The sequence below is a fragment of the Silurus aristotelis genome, assembly GCF_946808225.1.
Source record: "Silurus aristotelis genome assembly, chromosome: 13".
NCBI lineage: Eukaryota > Metazoa > Chordata > Actinopteri > Siluriformes > Siluridae > Silurus > Silurus aristotelis.
The window spans coordinates 15,581,268-15,598,184 of record NC_139586.1 but is presented as its reverse complement, the minus strand read 5'-3'; the positions used below and the strand labels follow the sequence as shown (position 1 = coordinate 15,598,184).

Here is a 16,917-nt window from a genome sequence, read left to right as displayed (position 1 = left end):
ATATACAAAAGTAAATAAGACAGGTCTCTTAAAATGTAAATGAAAAGTAAACCCATTTAGTGCATTTAATTGCCATATTACATCAAAATGTAAATAGAAATATATAATTAAAAACAAAATAAATAAAAACATAAATATGAATTCCAAATTATCGCAAACTTTGGAATCGTTCTGCCAGAGCACTTCAGAGTTTAGCATGTGGTGCATCAGTAATAATAGTCTATGGAAAAACACAATGCTCTGTGTGTAGTAACAAAGTCTGAACGAAGCATCGAGGCAAATAATTTTTTGTATATAAATTACTTGAGGTACTAATCGTTTCAGCCTTAATATGCTCTATAGAAACAGGTCACGTTTGTGCCGGATTTGGACACTCCACATAAAGGGATTAAAAACATGTATCTGGTATGGATTTCTGTGAGGAGATTTATGTAAGGTTTATTAGGTTTGTCTCAAGTCTCTGTGTTTTGCAACAGCCAGAGGTTTTAAAGCTGCAACTTCATTCTCAACAAACGGAAAGCTGGTGATTTCTCATAAACAAGTCAAGATACACTGTTTAATAGAATAGCTCTACATCTTGTCCAATTTAACTCGGAAATGAGAATTAGTGTCAGGTCAAGCCAGATTACAAAGTCTAGCTCCTAACATGAACCACAACCACCAAACATAGCCACCTCAGATTACACCTCCAAGAACACGCACATAAACACAGAGACACACACAGACACACACTCTGCCCTGTTCTCAATTGTAAAACTCTGAAGTAGAGACAGCTGCTTGCAATCACCTATTCAAAAACACAAAAAAGCTCTTAGTCACCAAAAGTTCACAAAGTATACACTCAGTTTACCTGTTTCTCATGTTTCAAGCCTGTTTTCTGTGCCACAGGTATCCTGGTTTGAGTTTTGCCTAGCCCCATCTGACCTAGCCTATTAATGACCTTGACCTTGCCTAGTGTTTTGAATAGTTTCCCCAGATTTTAATCAAATCTTGTGCAAGTTAGCAGCTGATAATTGGAAGTGTGTTTAGAGGACTTACTTATGTCCCAGCTCGTGTGCTATAGTGAAGGCCAGCGGCAGTCCTGTGTCCTCATTGATGCTACAGCTGCGATGAGGTTGACACATTCCCGCCACATGAGAGAGCCCTAGCGTCTCACATGGCTTGTTGGTGGAAGCGCAAATGTCTTTCCTGTGCCAAAAAGAATCGTTACTCATGACTATATTAAGCACAGAAACCTCTTTCAGACCTCATTTATCTAGGCTATGGGCTGTGTTTCATTTCCCAAACATTGTAGAGTTTGGCATTCTCGTTATTTCTTTTATTGCTGTGAAGAGCAACAACTTACGAACAGAAATAGCTTAGAGCTTTGCTGAAAGACAAAAAACATAAAGAAATATACAATGTGCACCAGTATCATAGAATTCACAATGATACAATAGAGACTATTCCTTTTTTAAAAACAGTTGTGTTTGCTGACAAAAGTTTTTTATTCTGTGCTTAACTGTAGCTGTGTAGCTGTCATATAAGACTTCTGCTATAAGTAAATATAGGTGCTAGCCATATTTTATGTAAGAACACTACAGTGAAAACACTAGTAAGCTTCTTGCTGACTTTTCATTAAAATTTTCATTATCACACTACACTAGCTAAATTATTCACTATATATTTTTATGTTTCCAGGAACATGGGACTGGGCAACACGACAGGCTGACAAGATTTATATTGTTTCCAAGTATTTTATGTCATAAAAAATGGTCATGATTTACATCAAACATATTGAAAGATTTTCACTTATGACAGCTACCTCATGGTTTCTGAAAATGTCTTATTTTTGGAGGATAAGAGCCCATTTGCAAATCCTTTTCTTATCTTAGACGCAAGAAAACAGGCCAGAAGATAACGGAAGTGAGAGAGAAGATTGAGGCTGCCAATCATTCTGATTGAAAAAATATTTTGATTGACTCATCTGCTGGTTTTAATATGAGCAAAAGTATGAGTATGTGACGTGTGGCTGGTCTGATTAAAATGATTAAAATATATTTTTAAATCTTTCTTCCCACTACTTAAATGCACCTACTTGATTAATATTATTTATTATGATTGATGATGATTAGCTGCATTAGGTTACATTAATAATCGATGAACTTCCATGACTTTCAACACCATAATAGTAGCAATACTTAATTGTCAATTAAATATATTTGCATTGACTTTTTTAAATCTTCAGTTAATCTATCCTGTAAATATTAACATTTTGCCAATTAACAGATGCACATATGCTTATTGAGGTGTTGATTATTGTATACTTCTGAATAATTTTCCTAATGTTATTAATGGTCTATTAATTGTAATAACAGCTAATATAAAGCAATACCAATATGTTTATATAAGCACCTTGTAAGTAGGACAGCCACATCATGATGGACTGGATGTTCATCTCCCTTTGTATTCAAGTGCTTTTGCCATTTGCAGAAACTGTTGAGACTGTTGTCTGCATGGTGAGTAATTTTCAAGTCTTCCTGAATGCAACATAACAAGAAACCCAAAGAACAATAGCAACCAAACTATTATAACAATTAAAACACATGAAATGCAAATCATAAATTGAAAGCTGTGGATTCAAGTATTTACATGAACCTAATAGAGCATTTTTGGGGTGGGGGGTTGGAGTCATTTTATAAACGCATCTAAATGGCACCTTTAACACATGTGACCTAATTATAAACATAGATGCACAACCACAATATGGACTTATTTTAACGTTGTATCATAGCCATTATTTGTAGTACCCACTACTATAAATCCTAAAATGATTAATACTGGTTAAATCTGGTGTATTTACTTGGTGGCTCACCTCATCTTGGTCTAGCAGAAAAATGCACAACACACCAAAATTGTTGGCACAAGCATGTAAAACAATGCACTACCTTATAGTTTTGTACCTACTACTATAATCAAGAATTATTACTACTGGATAACTCAAAACCACAGTAGTGATGCCACCAGCAAGTTGAAAAGTAACCATCAATACAATCAAAGTACTAAATATACCCAATAATGTAAATACACACACTACTAGATAGCTCCTTTATTTAATGTCCAGATCTCTCAACAGGCTGGCTCACCTCATCTTGTTCTAGTAGAATGAGACGCACAACAACAATATTGATGTTATTTCCAATGCTCGGGTCCCGAAAAAGCCCTGCAACCTGCAAAAAAAACACCAACAACAGCAGAATGCCTAATGAACATACAATATAATGCAAAATCAGCACTTCAAACACAAGTGTGCTGCATGAAGCAGTCAAAATTTGTTAGGAAATAGAGTCAATATTGAAATTAAGTAGAAAATAAACTCATTTAAAAATGCTACTTGTAATACACTAATGAATTCACATATCAGATTGTCAACCACTTCTCCTCAGGGTGTGTTAAATAGAGAACATATCTTTGGAGTCTGTGGAGAGCTACTTTCAAAATCAAAGCTTGATTTGCATTGTGCTAGTAAACAATGTCTAAAAGCATGGCTATTTAAGCTAATTACTGTTAAGGAACTTAAAAGCATACTCATGAGGGTATCTGTTAATGGACCAAACACCACAGGCTCATTAAATGAGCAAACTGATTGAAAGACATAGAAATCAATAGAGGTTAAAGGGGCATATGTCTGCTGCTGGTCGATAATAAGCTGACACTAAGGAAACAGTAAGGAAACAGCAGGATTTAATTATAATATTTTTCTATTGATTCTGGGTATTAAAAATTATTTTCTTAATTTTTTTTTTTTTTACCAGAACAACAAAGAACGAGAAATTCTTCAGTAATCGGAAGCAGGTGTTTACTTTTAAGAGGTTTAAAAACACAAATCCAAAACGCCCTGTCCTGTCTGTTGAATTTCCAGCTAACATCGAAGATTAGGATTTTTTTGTTGTTGTCACTGTTATATCATTCTCTTATTCCAAAATATAAAGCTCTCATTCATTCTCACTTGTCTCTACATTCCAAGCTGCAAATAGTGAAGGATTTTTCATACATGCACCCACACATGCACACACACATACACACACACAGGAAAAAAAAAAACACATAATGAAACCCATAGCAGAAGAAAACATTTTAAAACAGGCTTTCTTCTTTGTTTACTCTTCAGCATGGAATCTACTTGGGAAATTTTCCACTTTACTTCTTGGTTAAAAAAGCATTCAAATGCTTTTCTAAATAGCAAATTAGTTTTTCTTACTCAAAACATCGGACATTAATGCACAGCAGTCAGACATGGTTTTTATTTTGAAACTGGTACTGAGGTAATCAGGATAAAAGATTGTTTAAAAATGCTGTTCGACATAAAACTGTGGAAATACAATGTTTCCTCTTTGCACCAGGTCCATCCAACCTAACTGAGAGTCTGCAATGAAATCGTTTTGTTTTATGTTTCAGTAGGTCTTTTCCTTTAACAAAGCTTTCAGTAGCAACAGTTCAGCCAGGCAAAGAAACTCCTAAGTGTATTTTGGAAAGTGTGGCTAAGGGCCTGCAGCTGTATTACAGTGAGGTCAGATGACTTGGATCCAGTTCAACAGAAGGAAAGATGTATCAGTGCAGTACAGAGACTTCTGCAGTGTTCGCAGACTTCTGGTGTTAGTAATAAAAGGAGACTTTTATTGAAACTTGAAAAGAACATGAAAGTCGATAAAATGCCGTTTTGAATAGTAGAAGCTGTGCCTTAAATAAAAAAAACAACAACAAAAAAACCCCCCTAATATCTTCAGTTTATCCAAAAAGATTTTTAAAAAGTTATTACTTAATTTATTTGCATGAATACAACAATTTAACACAGTTTATTCATATATATATATATATATATATATATATATATATATATATATATATATATATATATATATATATATATATATATATATATATGGCTTATTTCCCTTGATTTGTGATTGGCCATATATGCTACCTACATTCTTGAATATAGCAGAAACATAAGCAAACAAAAGCATACCTGAAAGTCAGTTTAAATTAATGAGGCTTTTTACGTCGTTAGCATGTTTCATTTATGTTTTGTGTAGCAAAATTTTATTTATATAATCCTATTGTGTCGTCCTGATGGTCGATTTAAGACAAGCATCATAGCAGCACTTACACTTTGTTCAATTTAATAAAAGAGATTTTAATAAAAAAAGACCCTACAAGAACTTTCTCATCAGCTGTCTATAGGTGCATCTGCAATTACATGACTGGCGGTTAGCTCATCACATTAAGCGTTCTAATACTGAATATCTCAAATCATGAAAAAATATATATATTTGATATTGTCTACACTGATGTCCCAATGGTATTTACAGTTTTTTTTATATATGACTATAAGTGCTGACTAAAGTAATTCCCTATTCAAATGTTAACTAAAGAGGAAGGAGAGAATGAAACATTTCAAATCTACGAAACCACAAGGAAATAAGAATTCAAAACAATTGGAATGAACACAATAAGGAAATACTTACAATGTTCATGACAGCCAGAACATAGCTCTCCACTCCATTCTTGCCATAATACTCCACCATTTTTGGGTCAGCCACCACAAGAGTCTCCACCCATTTCTCCCTGCTGATGGAGCGCCGTCTCCTCCGCTGATGGTGTTTCTCCCAACGCTCTCGCTGCCTCTCTACTCGCTGTGCTCTTCCACTAACATCTGGCAAAGATATCATCGCAATCAATATCTCTCTGCTATCACAACTGCACATTTTTAAGCTTTAGAAGATTTAGTAGTTGCATGGACTGGTATCAGTACACAAATCCCCTCTATTCCAGTAGATAAAAATACAGTAGCGAGAGTAGCCCTGGTCTTTCACCTTTGACTCCGCAGGTCCCATTGGATGTTTTCCCTTCAAATAACGGCTGCACCAGCTGGCCGGTCTGCTCAGTAGTATGTCGCTTGAAGATGACATGAGCTTGTGGTTCTTCTGATCTGTGCGTTTGCTCCAGCGGCCTGATGAAGAATTCCTCCTCTGAGAGTTTAAACAGCCCTGTCTACAGAAAAAACCAAGGTCAGCCCACGCTGACAATAATTACAAGTCTCACCAATTCAAGACATATCCTCTTACTACTATCCTTCTTGGACTTTCCCTCAGTCTATTTAAAGCACTTGAGAGGGAAAAAACTTGAGGTTGTAGTGATGTTAGTGATTTTTCTTATTTCAGCAACTTTTCTACCAAGCCACACAAGTTTAAAATTATACTTTACACTAAAATAGGCATCACATGAACCTGTTACATGGCCTGTCTTTTATTAATTGTATTACTTTGGTTACAGTTAAATCACTTTTATTTCCCCAGATTAAAAATATATACAAAACAGAATTTTAGAAAAAGTGTAGTATTGTAAAGGAATAGTTTCACCAAACCTTTAAATCTTTGTATTCGAGGAAACTATATAATGGCAGACTAAATTAATGCTTTATTACCAAATTAACCATAAGACAAATAGAAAATGCTAGAATCAACTATAGGCTAGTAATTGTGATACACAATAGCAACTGAGTAAGGAAATAAATTTTTCTGTAGAACTTCAAGTAAATACTATAGTGAAGTCTGATGACCTGAAGAGTGCAAAACCATTACAAGGACTTGGTGTATAATTAAGATTTCAAGCTTTTTTGATTGATCTACATAAGATTTCGTTTGTTCCAATAATAAGAGAAAAAAAAAAATCTCCATCAACTAAACATTTTATATTAAACCAATTTTAACAATAATGTAAAATATAGTTGGTCGTAATTGATAGGCATATAAATAATAACATGATCTAAAAAAAAAAAAAAAAAAAAAAATGTCAAATGCTTCGCTACATGCTATGCTATGCTAATGCTATGTCTCTTTACAGACAGCTTCAAACCTTTAACCGAGACCAATCCCACCCTTTAAATTTTATACAATAAGCTCTGTTCAACCATAGTTACTGTATGTTCAGGAAGTGAGAATGTAAATATGGAATATTTTGATGAAAGTAAATTCATTATCATTGTGAAAGCGGTTCCCCTATTAAACATCCCCCATCGTATTTATTCCAGCTAGCATACCAAGCCATTGCAGGTGCTCACAGCTGCTTGCCCCTTAGCGGCTGATTCACTCCAAACCTCTCCAAGAAAGTAGCACAGAGAATTGCCAGCAGAATGTAACGTGGAGCCCTTAAGGCTACCTGATCGCCGTTCTGTGAGAAAACCAGGAGCTAGAAGATATGGGTTTAGGGTAAGATTGAAAAGCAAGTCCTCTCCATTGTATTGTAAATGGTAGAAAACATGAGGCAGGCTTTCAGTGCTGTTCACAGTCTGCCTCCGACGGACTCGGCTAACACGGTAGGACACGAGGTTCGAGATGAAAGCTCCATCTGAATCCACTCTCTGAGGGTGAACAATCTCGTCCTGGAGAAGCCCTTCAGAAAAACTACCTGCAGAAACAAAAAGATGGTTATGACATGAGTTATTAGAGAACTCTCCTTCTTTTACAATAACAATTAATGAGTTATTTTTCAGCGATAAACAACAGACCTCAGTACTGCTAAGAGCTAGATGCAAACAAAACATTTCTGCCTGAAACAATACTAGCTAAAAAAAGAGAATCATATAGGGCTTTAAGACATCATGTCTAATTATGCATTTTTCCAGAGGCTCAGTCAGAATCTTCCATTGTCTTGAAAGCTCTTTCAACTGAAAGCATTGTTCCAATTTTGACCCAGATGTCATGAAACAGCAGAGAGAAACAGAGGACAAGGATGTTTCCTCTCCAAAACCAGCCAGAGTGTGACGATGTTGGGCATTAGACAGGAAACAACACACAAACAGTAGCTTTATTTATAAAAAAAAACTAAAAAGCATCAAAGGTGTTTAACTTTGTAAATATTTGTTTTTAAAACAGGCTGCGAAAAAATTACGATCTTTTTAATAGATTGTTAATTCATGCTAACAAAGACATTCACGTTGCACAACCGTGTCAAGATGTCAATAGCAAAACTGAATAAAGTCTAGGCCCAACATTTTTCCTTCATATCCTCCTTCTCCACCTTCTGCTGTTTTGTGTAAACTGCTATTGAATCCTCTAAGTTGTATTTTTCATCCTAACATCCTCCTTATTAGCCTGTCCTAATTCTATCAATTTTGTTCTGGAAACGTATTTATTTATAAATTAACGTGTGCTTGTTTAATCCAGAATCAATTTGGGGAACAACATTTCTTTTCCACTCAGCTGCACTGCTGACAGCTCAATGAAAGCCTGCAGCATCCCATATTGAACTGGCAACTCTTTCACTCATCCAACAGAATTAAAAAGTTTTTGTTTGTTTGTTTGTTTTTTTGCATAATGATTTCTTATGCATTATTTGTTTTGAGAAGAATGTAAAGAGTCTACAAAAGACTGTAAAACATCTTTTTTTTTTTGCGCGGGTGCAGAAGCAATAGAGCTCAGAACACAAGAGCAGAACTGATTCCTCGCAGACACACATTCATCCAAGGTCAAAAACTATAATGCTTCTCCAACTCACCTGCAGTTTCATAGAGCACATGAGAGTCTGCTCTCTGTACAATGCTCAGGAGTACAGCTGGGAGTATGAAGACCAGGCAAAAGGCGCAAAATCCGCGCTTTGAGTGCATCCTAAAAGCTGAGCTCAAGGCTTGTGCACTTCAGCGGTCTTTCTCACACACGGAAGGTTATTGTAAACGCCTTTCATTTCGCAGTACAGATGTTTGCAGAAACTGAGGACGCAAGCTGAGTGGATCCATGCTGCAGGATGCGGCGATCATACACCCAAACTTTTCAGCTCTCATCAGCGCGAGTCATCCCGAGGAACCCGAGGCGCCCGAGCCAGAGCCGCAGCAGGGGGAGTCCCGAGAGTCCCGACTCAACTGCTGGGACAGAGGTTGCCAGATTGTATGCACAAAACTTCCAAACCAGTAGCGACTTCAAACCCGCCCAGATTCACTATGAACCATCCCCATCTCCGACTTTGCCAAATTTCACTTCCAATCCCAACGCGTTTTTGTCCCAGCCCTGCCAGGGTTGCCAGATTTTCCCGATTAAGAAATTGCATGGGTTTTGTGTGTGTGTGTGTGTGTGTGTGTGTGTGTGTGTGTGTGTGTGTGTGTGTGTGGAGTAAGGCTTCTCTTTACTATGTCACTTACTAACTAAGTACTATCTAAGTACTAACTAAGTAACTGTCACTTAGCACTGTGAAAATGTTAACTTAGGAAAATGAATTTTTCCGATTTTCTATAGTTTTGAAAACAAATGATGTGACATTTGACCACCTTACCAGTGATTAAACTCAAAGGGCTACAGCCAAACTTTTCTAAATACTATCCAGCTATTTAATCACTAACAATTTTCACTAACACTTTTCATTATGTCAACAAGCAGAAGTGATATGCACCCTACCCATTTTAGAAATACTAATCATTTGCATTGTTTCTCAGTTAAAAGTAAAGTAAAATAGGATCCGTGCCAATCTGGCAACACAATCTGACTACTGCAGCTCTCAGTCCAAAATCAAACTTTTCTTCCTCATGAATTTTGCTGTACCGCCTCTTGGCTGGACCGTGTGGGAGGACCATGGCCCAAAGAGACAAAGAAATCTAGACACGCATGATAAACCTCCCATTTAAAATCACTGTAGTGCCATTCATTCACATCCAGCCTTAGGATAAAATTCTTCATTTTGTCTTTTTTCCACAAAATAAAGTCAAGTTTATTTCTATAGTGCTTTTCGCAACTAAAATGTAAACATAAAATGTGACATTGTATTTTCTGATTTCTCGGCTATTACTGAATATTAATCCGATGCACTCTTTTGAGATTATTTCTCTCAATCTGGTTCGTGTTTCATTGAGATAAAACTTGTGCGTAATTTTTCAGGAAGTTGCTCCCATCCACAATTATCAAACTGAATGAGACTTGGTAGAATCCATATCTAGTCATTTCATCCATAAGCAACTTGTTTTTAAAAAACAACAAAACAATCACAATGGATAATCTGACTTTCACTGTGATTTGTAATAACTGAGTTTTAGTTTTGTTTACACTTTCTGAAAGAGAAAGAAAACTCTTACTTGCAGACAAATGTTAAAACGCGTAATTTAATATGCATTTAGCAACTGCAAGTTCACAAACTAGCCTAGGATATATTAATAACAAAAGGTGTCTGATCAGGACTATATGGGTTTGACTTATTGAGAGCTCTTAAACCACTTTTTTAAGTCACTCTGGTGAAGGGCATCCCAATTCTGCTTCTTCTTCTTTTGGCTGCTCCTATTATGGGTCACCACATCCGATCATCGGTCTCCATACCACCCTGTCCTCTACATCGGCTTCTTTCAAACCAACTACCTGCATGTCTTCCCTCACCACATCCATAAACCTCCTCCTTGGTCTTCCTCTTTTTCTCCTTCCTAGTGGCTCCATCCTCAGCATTCTCCTACCAATATACCACATGTCCCTCTTCTGCACATGTCCAAATCATCTCAATCTCACCTTCCTCACCTTGTCTCCAATACGTCCTATATGCACAGTCCCTCTAATAAACAAATTTCGAATCCTTTCCATCCTCGTTACTCTCAACGAAAATCTTAACATCTTCAGCTCTGCCTCCTCCATCTCTGCCTCCTGTATTTTAGTCAATAACCATACAACATCGCAGGTCTCACCACAGTCCTATAAACTTTCCTTTTCACTCTTGCAGATACTCTTCTATCACAAATCACTCCTGCCACTCTTCTCCACCCACTCCACCCTGCCTGCACTCTTTTCTTTACTTCTCTAACACACTTTCCATTACTTTGCACCCCAGGAACCTAAACTCCCCCACCTTCTCCACCTCTTCTCCCCCCAACCACTCCACTCTCATTCCCTCCCACTCATTCACACGCTCTGTTTTAATCCTACTGACTTTCATCCCACTTCTCTCAGCACGTACCTGCACCTCTCTAGGCTCTTTTCAACCTGCTCAATAGTCTCACCACAAATAACAATATCATCTGCAAACATCATAGTCCATGGAGACTCATGTCTGACCCCGTCCATCAACCTGTCCATCAGCAATGCAAACACAGATGGTCATCTCTTCTCTCAGCCTGGCTTCCACTACTCTTTCCCATAACTTCATGGTGTGACTGATCAACTTTATTCCCCTGTAGTAGTTACTACAGGTCTGCGCATCTCCCTTATTCGTAAAAATTGGTACCAGCACACTCCTTCTCCATTCCTCAGGCATTCTCTCACCTTACAGAATCTGGTTAAACAATTTTATTAAAAACTCCACTGCCATCTCTCCTAAACATCTCCATGCTTCTACTGGTATGTAATCTGGTCCTACCAACTTTCCACTCTTCATCCTTTTAATTGCTGCTCTCACCTCCTTACTAATCCTATCCACTTCCTGCTTTACCATGTCCACATCATCAACCCTTCTCTCTCTCTCATTTTCCTCATTCATCAGCTGCTCAAAATATTCCCTTCATCTTCTCAACACACTCTTCTGACTATAGTCAACACATTTCCATCTCCATCCTTTATTGCTCTAACCTGCAGCACATCCTTCCCAGCTCGGTTCCTCTGTCTGGCCAATCGGTACAAATGCTTTTCTCCTTCCTTAGTGTCCAACTTCTCATACAGATCCTTATATGCCTTCTCCTTTGCTTTGGCCACATCCCTCTTCATCTGCTGCTGCATCTCCTTGTACTCCTGCCTACTTTTCTCATCTCTCTAAAGATCCCAATTCTCTTTTACCAACCTCTTTTTCCTCATGCTTTCCTGCACTTCCTTGTTTCACCACCACGTCTCTTTTTCTTTCTTTCTCTTTCCAGATGTCACACCAAGTACCTTTCTAGCTCTCTCCTTTATCACTTCTGCAGTATTTGTCCAATCATCCAGCACCCCTTCACTACCCGAAGCCCCTGTCTGACCTCTTCCCTGAATATCACACTATAGTCTTCCTCAATTCAGTTTCCACCATCTTATTTCTTTTCAGTCCTCAATCTCCTCTTCTTCTTTTTTTTTTTTTTTTTTTTACCTCCAATGCCATTCTACAGACCACCATCTGATGCTGTCTAGCTACAACACCTTACAGTCTCCAATCTCCTTCAGGTTGCATCTCCTGCATAGAACATAGTCCACCTGTGTGCACCTTCCTCTGCTCTTATACGTCACCCTATGCTCCTCCTTCTTCCTAAAATACATATTTACCACTGCCATTTCCATCCTTTTTAGCAAAATCTACCATCTGCCCTTCCACATTTGGCTCCCTAAGGACATACCTACCCATCAACCCCTCATTACCCCTGTTCCCTTCACCTACATGGCCATTGAAATCTGCAGAACACAGAACTGTTCATTGCACTGACCTGAAAAGCAGAAATAGCATTTATCATGCAAAGTAATGAGATCTAGTGCTGTTCAGGGGGTCTACAATATTTTATTTATTTCAATATTATTTTATTTATATTTTATTTATTGGTCCATCTTTACTTTATACTTTTTGTTTGACCTTGCAGCTTCCAATAAGTAAGTTTTTTCTTCAAAAGATGAATTGGCTGTCCTAAAGTACCACAACCTTCACTTCTATATCTGTTACTTATTTAATCCTTGAATTCTCAAACGTGAATATTTGCTTCAAGTCTAATAACTGCCCTGCTGACTGCAGCAGTGACCTTCACTCCAATATCTGTTTTCCACTGACCTTAAATTCTTTATTTTCAATATTGCTTCAGCATTTTTTATGCTTAAGAAAATGCTCATACTGCCCGGTAACATACAGGTTGGTTTTAAACCCATTTTCTTTTTTCAAAGATTGCTTTATGGCTTACAGGACTTACTAACAGGTCCGGTGACTTGGTCTGACTATATGGTTTTTTGTTTTTTTTAATGTAAGCAAAGATTCTAATAGAAAATAAAGAAATTCAGACAGCAGAATCGTCAGTCTTATTCAGCAACTGCTACATTTATACTGACAAAAGTAATGCATTTTTATTTGCTTTCCCTTTATCTGTACTCCTTATCAAACAAGAATTAGGGACTAGAGTGCTGATGTTGATGTTTTTCATCCTCTTTAAAAAGAAAATTACTGTGGTTGAAACACTCTAAAGAAAGATCTGAAGTAATGTTGACAATATAATTATTTTTATGTAACATTAATTAATAGTGGAAAAATAAAAGCATATAATGGAAAAATGTATGCACTTCTACTGTACAACTGATCATAAGAAAAACAACAACAACAACAAAAAACACACTCACCACTGAGACCTAGACATTAAGACCTGGGGTAATTTAGGATGGATTTGCCAATCCATTGAACTTTAGATTCCGGAGTCACAAAAAGACGGCACTTCAAAGATATGTATTTCTTGCTTTTGCAAGGAAAAGCATGCAGGGTGACTATATTCACAGAAAAGTTGTACTCTCCTGTCACTTATATCCAAAGTGGGATTAAGGATTAAAGGATAAAGGACAAAACTGAACACTTCAAGGTTATGGGTTTTGCACAAGGGCCCAACTGTGTTTATATGTATCACAGAAATAATAAAAAGAAAAGAGGCAAATGTTTGCGACTAATGCCATGTGAAACTTTGTCTTGATAAAGTATATGTATTCTTTAAGACAACGTTTGGGACATATCAAGCTATGTGTAATGGCTGTCTGGAAATCTTCTGCCAAGTTCTTTTCGACTTTTTCTCAGGTAGAAATGTAATATGAGTATTTTTATTTTCACTAAAGTCATAATTAAGCAGGGATTTGCACTTTTACTCAAAAACAGAAATGTATACATTGTCCACCACAACAATTGTTCCTCTGGATTCCTTGGTGTCCTTGGTTCCTTGGTTAGGTGTATATGAGAGAGTGTGTGTATATCTTGCATTGAACATCAATCCAGCGTGCATTCCTGCATCATACCAAGTGTTCCTGAAATAGGCACTGGATCTGTCATGAGCCTTCCCAGGACTGGGAGTAAGGGATTTTGTAGCTTCGCATGGTAAAACAACCCTTAATTATAAATCAGAATGAACTGCCAATCACACGGGGTTGCCCACTTCGCGCGCTACGGAGGGGGGAGAAAGTGAGCGCGCGCGATTGTATAAAAGCGGGTGATCAGCTGTCAGATGCGGTGCTGAGAGTCGCGGAGAGGAACCGATACAAAGAATCCGTGAAGATGCATGAAAAGTGAATGATGCAAAGGTTGCACAAGGCACCTGCGCTTTTCTCCGATAGCATGGGGGAGATTTTAAACTCCAGCTGCTGGGCGACGCCGAACAAGAATATAACACATCTGGACAAGTTTAGCAGTCTGGAGGACATCGACCTGAGCGCAGATGGAAGTCTTATCCTAAGAGTCCTCATCTCGTCGGTTTACTCGACGGTGTGCGCTGTGGGTCTGGTTGGCAACCTGCTCGTGTTTTTCCTGATGAAGACGAAGCTGGGGAAGAGGAGAAGGAAGAGATCTGCGATCAACTTTTTCGTGGTCAACTTGGCCGTGACCGATTTCCAGTTCGTGCTCACGTTGCCGTTCTGGGCTGCCGACGCGGCGCTTGACTTCAGCTGGCCCTTCGGTAACGCCATGTGCAAGATCGTGCTGTCGGTCACCGTGATGAACATGTACGCCAGCGTGTTTTTCCTCACGGCCATGAGCGTGAGTCGGTACTGGTCAGTGGCGTGCTGCGTGCGTGGTGGAGGCGCGCGACGCCGGTTCACTTCAATCAAACGCGTGTGCGCGGCGCTTTGGGTGCTCGCGAGCGTCGCCACGGCGCCCACGGCCGTTTTCGCCACGGTGACAGTGGTGGCCGGCGAGAGGCTGTGCCTCCTCCGCTTTCCCGAAGGCCACCCATGGCTCGCGCTTTACCACCTCCAGAAAGTCGTGCTTGCCTTCATCTTACCCATGATCACCCTCTCCATCTGCAACGCGCTACTCCTGGGCTTCGTGCGCCGCAGGATCGTCGCCAACACCAGCCGCCCGAAGAGACGGTATAAAGTCACCAAATCCGTGATCGTCGTGGTCCTTTCGTTCTTCGTCTGCTGGATGCCAAATCACGCCATCACGCTTTGGGGCGTGCTCGTGAAATTGAACGCGGTACGCTGGGACAAGACCTACTATATGGTCCACACGTACGTGTTCCCGCTCACTGTCTGTCTCGCTCATGCGAACAGCTGTTTAAACCCGGTATTATACTGCTTAATGCGAAGGGAGTTCAGGAAGAAGCTGAGGAACCTCTTCTGGAGACTTTCCTCTCCGGCTTTTACCAAAGCGCGCGCCTCTGGAGGTGCCGTAGACAGAGACACAGCATAAGTGAGATTTGACTGTGTGAAATGTCTCATTTACTCCAACATACCTCGCACTTGGATATAATTGAAGAGCTTGTGATGCGCAGAAGAGAATGTTTTCCATTCTATCTGTTTACTTTTGGTGTGAGTCCAATCTAAATAAAACAACATACTGAACTAAGCAGTATTAATGCATACAATGATGCGCATCGCCTTATCTTACCTGTAAATACAAACAGAAATAATTAAAGATATGTTTTGAATGGTTGGTTTTGTTTCTACTCTTACAGAGGACTATAATAAAATCTGTGTTGTGTGTGAGAGAAATAGAGAGACCCTCTAGACCAGGGGTCACCAACCTTTTTGAAACTGAGAGCTACCGATTAATGTGTACACACTTCTGAAATAACAAATTTGCTTGATTTACCTTTAATTATATGTTATTATTTATAATTAATGATATTCATCTATATCTTGTCATCTATATTTTAATATTGTCATTTTCAAATTCACAAAAATACAAGTGTGATTTAAAAACAATAGCAACAAATTATTGTTTTTAATTTTTAGAAACGGCCCACGGGCACCATGTTGGTGACTCCTGCTCTAGACCAAACCACCAACATCAGACAAATCCGAAGAGACAAATTACATTTTAAATACAGAGTGATATACCATTCTATTTGTCCCTAAGCTGACATTACATCAGACTATACATGGTGACCAATAAAAGACTGACAAACACCTTGTAGTATTACCAGCATTACAGTAAAAACAAGCAGACGCAGGATAAATGGTAATAAGCATTTGTTTGGTGATAAGCATCTGTTAATAAATACCTATGAGGTTTGACAAATGTATAGGACAGAATTATGTGTTGAACAAACCCTTTAAGGCAACTGCATTTAAGAAAATATTAAATTCTTCTGGTCACAGTTCAAACTTGGCCTCTCAGAAAGAGAAAAGCCACCAGTTTAGATAGAATGGCTAAACTCTAACCTGTTTGCCTTCAGCACAGATTTTGGGACTCACAGCTGAAAATGCCCTACCTAACTGTAAACGATAACAGTTTCCCAGTAGAAATGTGCTACATACACAATTTAAATATCTTTTAATAAGTTATGGAAAGTGCTAGATGATGAAGTACCATGAAATCTTTTTTCTTCATAAATAAATACATGACAACAGTAATGTAGCAATCCAGAAAAGTAATGGGTTAAAAGCCACATGTCTCATTAGTTTATATTTTAAATTGAATGTAGATATCTTAAAAAATGAGATTCCTACAAACATTTATCTGAGACTATGTCTGGTTCGCCCCTCCCTGCCCAAATTTAACAGGTAGACATTGGTTGAAACTGAATACTACAAACTAAAGAATTATAAGGATATATTTTCTTGAAATAAATCAACAAACAAGTAAATCATTGATTAAATATATTTGTCCAGTTATCTTGAAAACACAGTCTGCTCTGGGTTATGATGGATCCACAGGAACCTCAAGTTGCGCAATCGGTTTAGCACATGGTACTTATACAGTTCGGGTCTCACCTGGAGCATAAGTCATTTTAAATCAAACCCAATCGTAAATAAATTGGCTCAGATATAAATAAATAAA

The 16,917-nt window shown here is 38.2% G+C and overlaps 2 protein-coding genes across 2 annotated transcripts in view; one reads left to right on the top strand and one right to left on the bottom strand.

Annotated features, from left to right (window-relative positions):
• The window catches only part of adamts7 (a disintegrin-like and metallopeptidase (reprolysin type) with thrombospondin type 1 motif, 7), a 60,047-nt gene extending 51,051 nt beyond the window's left edge, over positions 1 to 8,996 (bottom strand). The window contains exons 1-7 of the mRNA XM_083558697.1: positions 8,539 to 8,996; positions 7,082 to 7,449; positions 5,856 to 6,033; positions 5,508 to 5,695; positions 3,126 to 3,209; positions 2,395 to 2,519; positions 1,039 to 1,188 (exon numbers count right to left, since the gene is read on the bottom strand). Of these exons, the coding sequence (XP_083414823.1) occupies positions 1,039 to 1,188; positions 2,395 to 2,519; positions 3,126 to 3,209; positions 5,508 to 5,695; positions 5,856 to 6,033; positions 7,082 to 7,449; positions 8,539 to 8,647 (1,202 nt within the window). The 5' untranslated portion in view covers positions 8,648 to 8,996. The remainder of the gene's footprint in view (positions 1 to 1,038; positions 1,189 to 2,394; positions 2,520 to 3,125; positions 3,210 to 5,507; positions 5,696 to 5,855; positions 6,034 to 7,081; positions 7,450 to 8,538) is intronic.
• Positions 1 to 15,516, top strand: part of rxfp3.3a2 (relaxin family peptide receptor 3.3a2) — a 446,825-nt gene extending 431,309 nt beyond the window's left edge. The window contains exon 2 of the mRNA XM_083558781.1: positions 14,194 to 15,516. Coding sequence (XP_083414907.1) covers positions 14,209 to 15,324 — 1,116 coding nt within the window. The 5' untranslated portion in view covers positions 14,194 to 14,208 and the 3' untranslated portion in view covers positions 15,325 to 15,516. The remainder of the gene's footprint in view (positions 1 to 14,193) is intronic.
• The last annotated feature ends 1,401 nt before the right edge of the window (positions 15,517 to 16,917 follow it).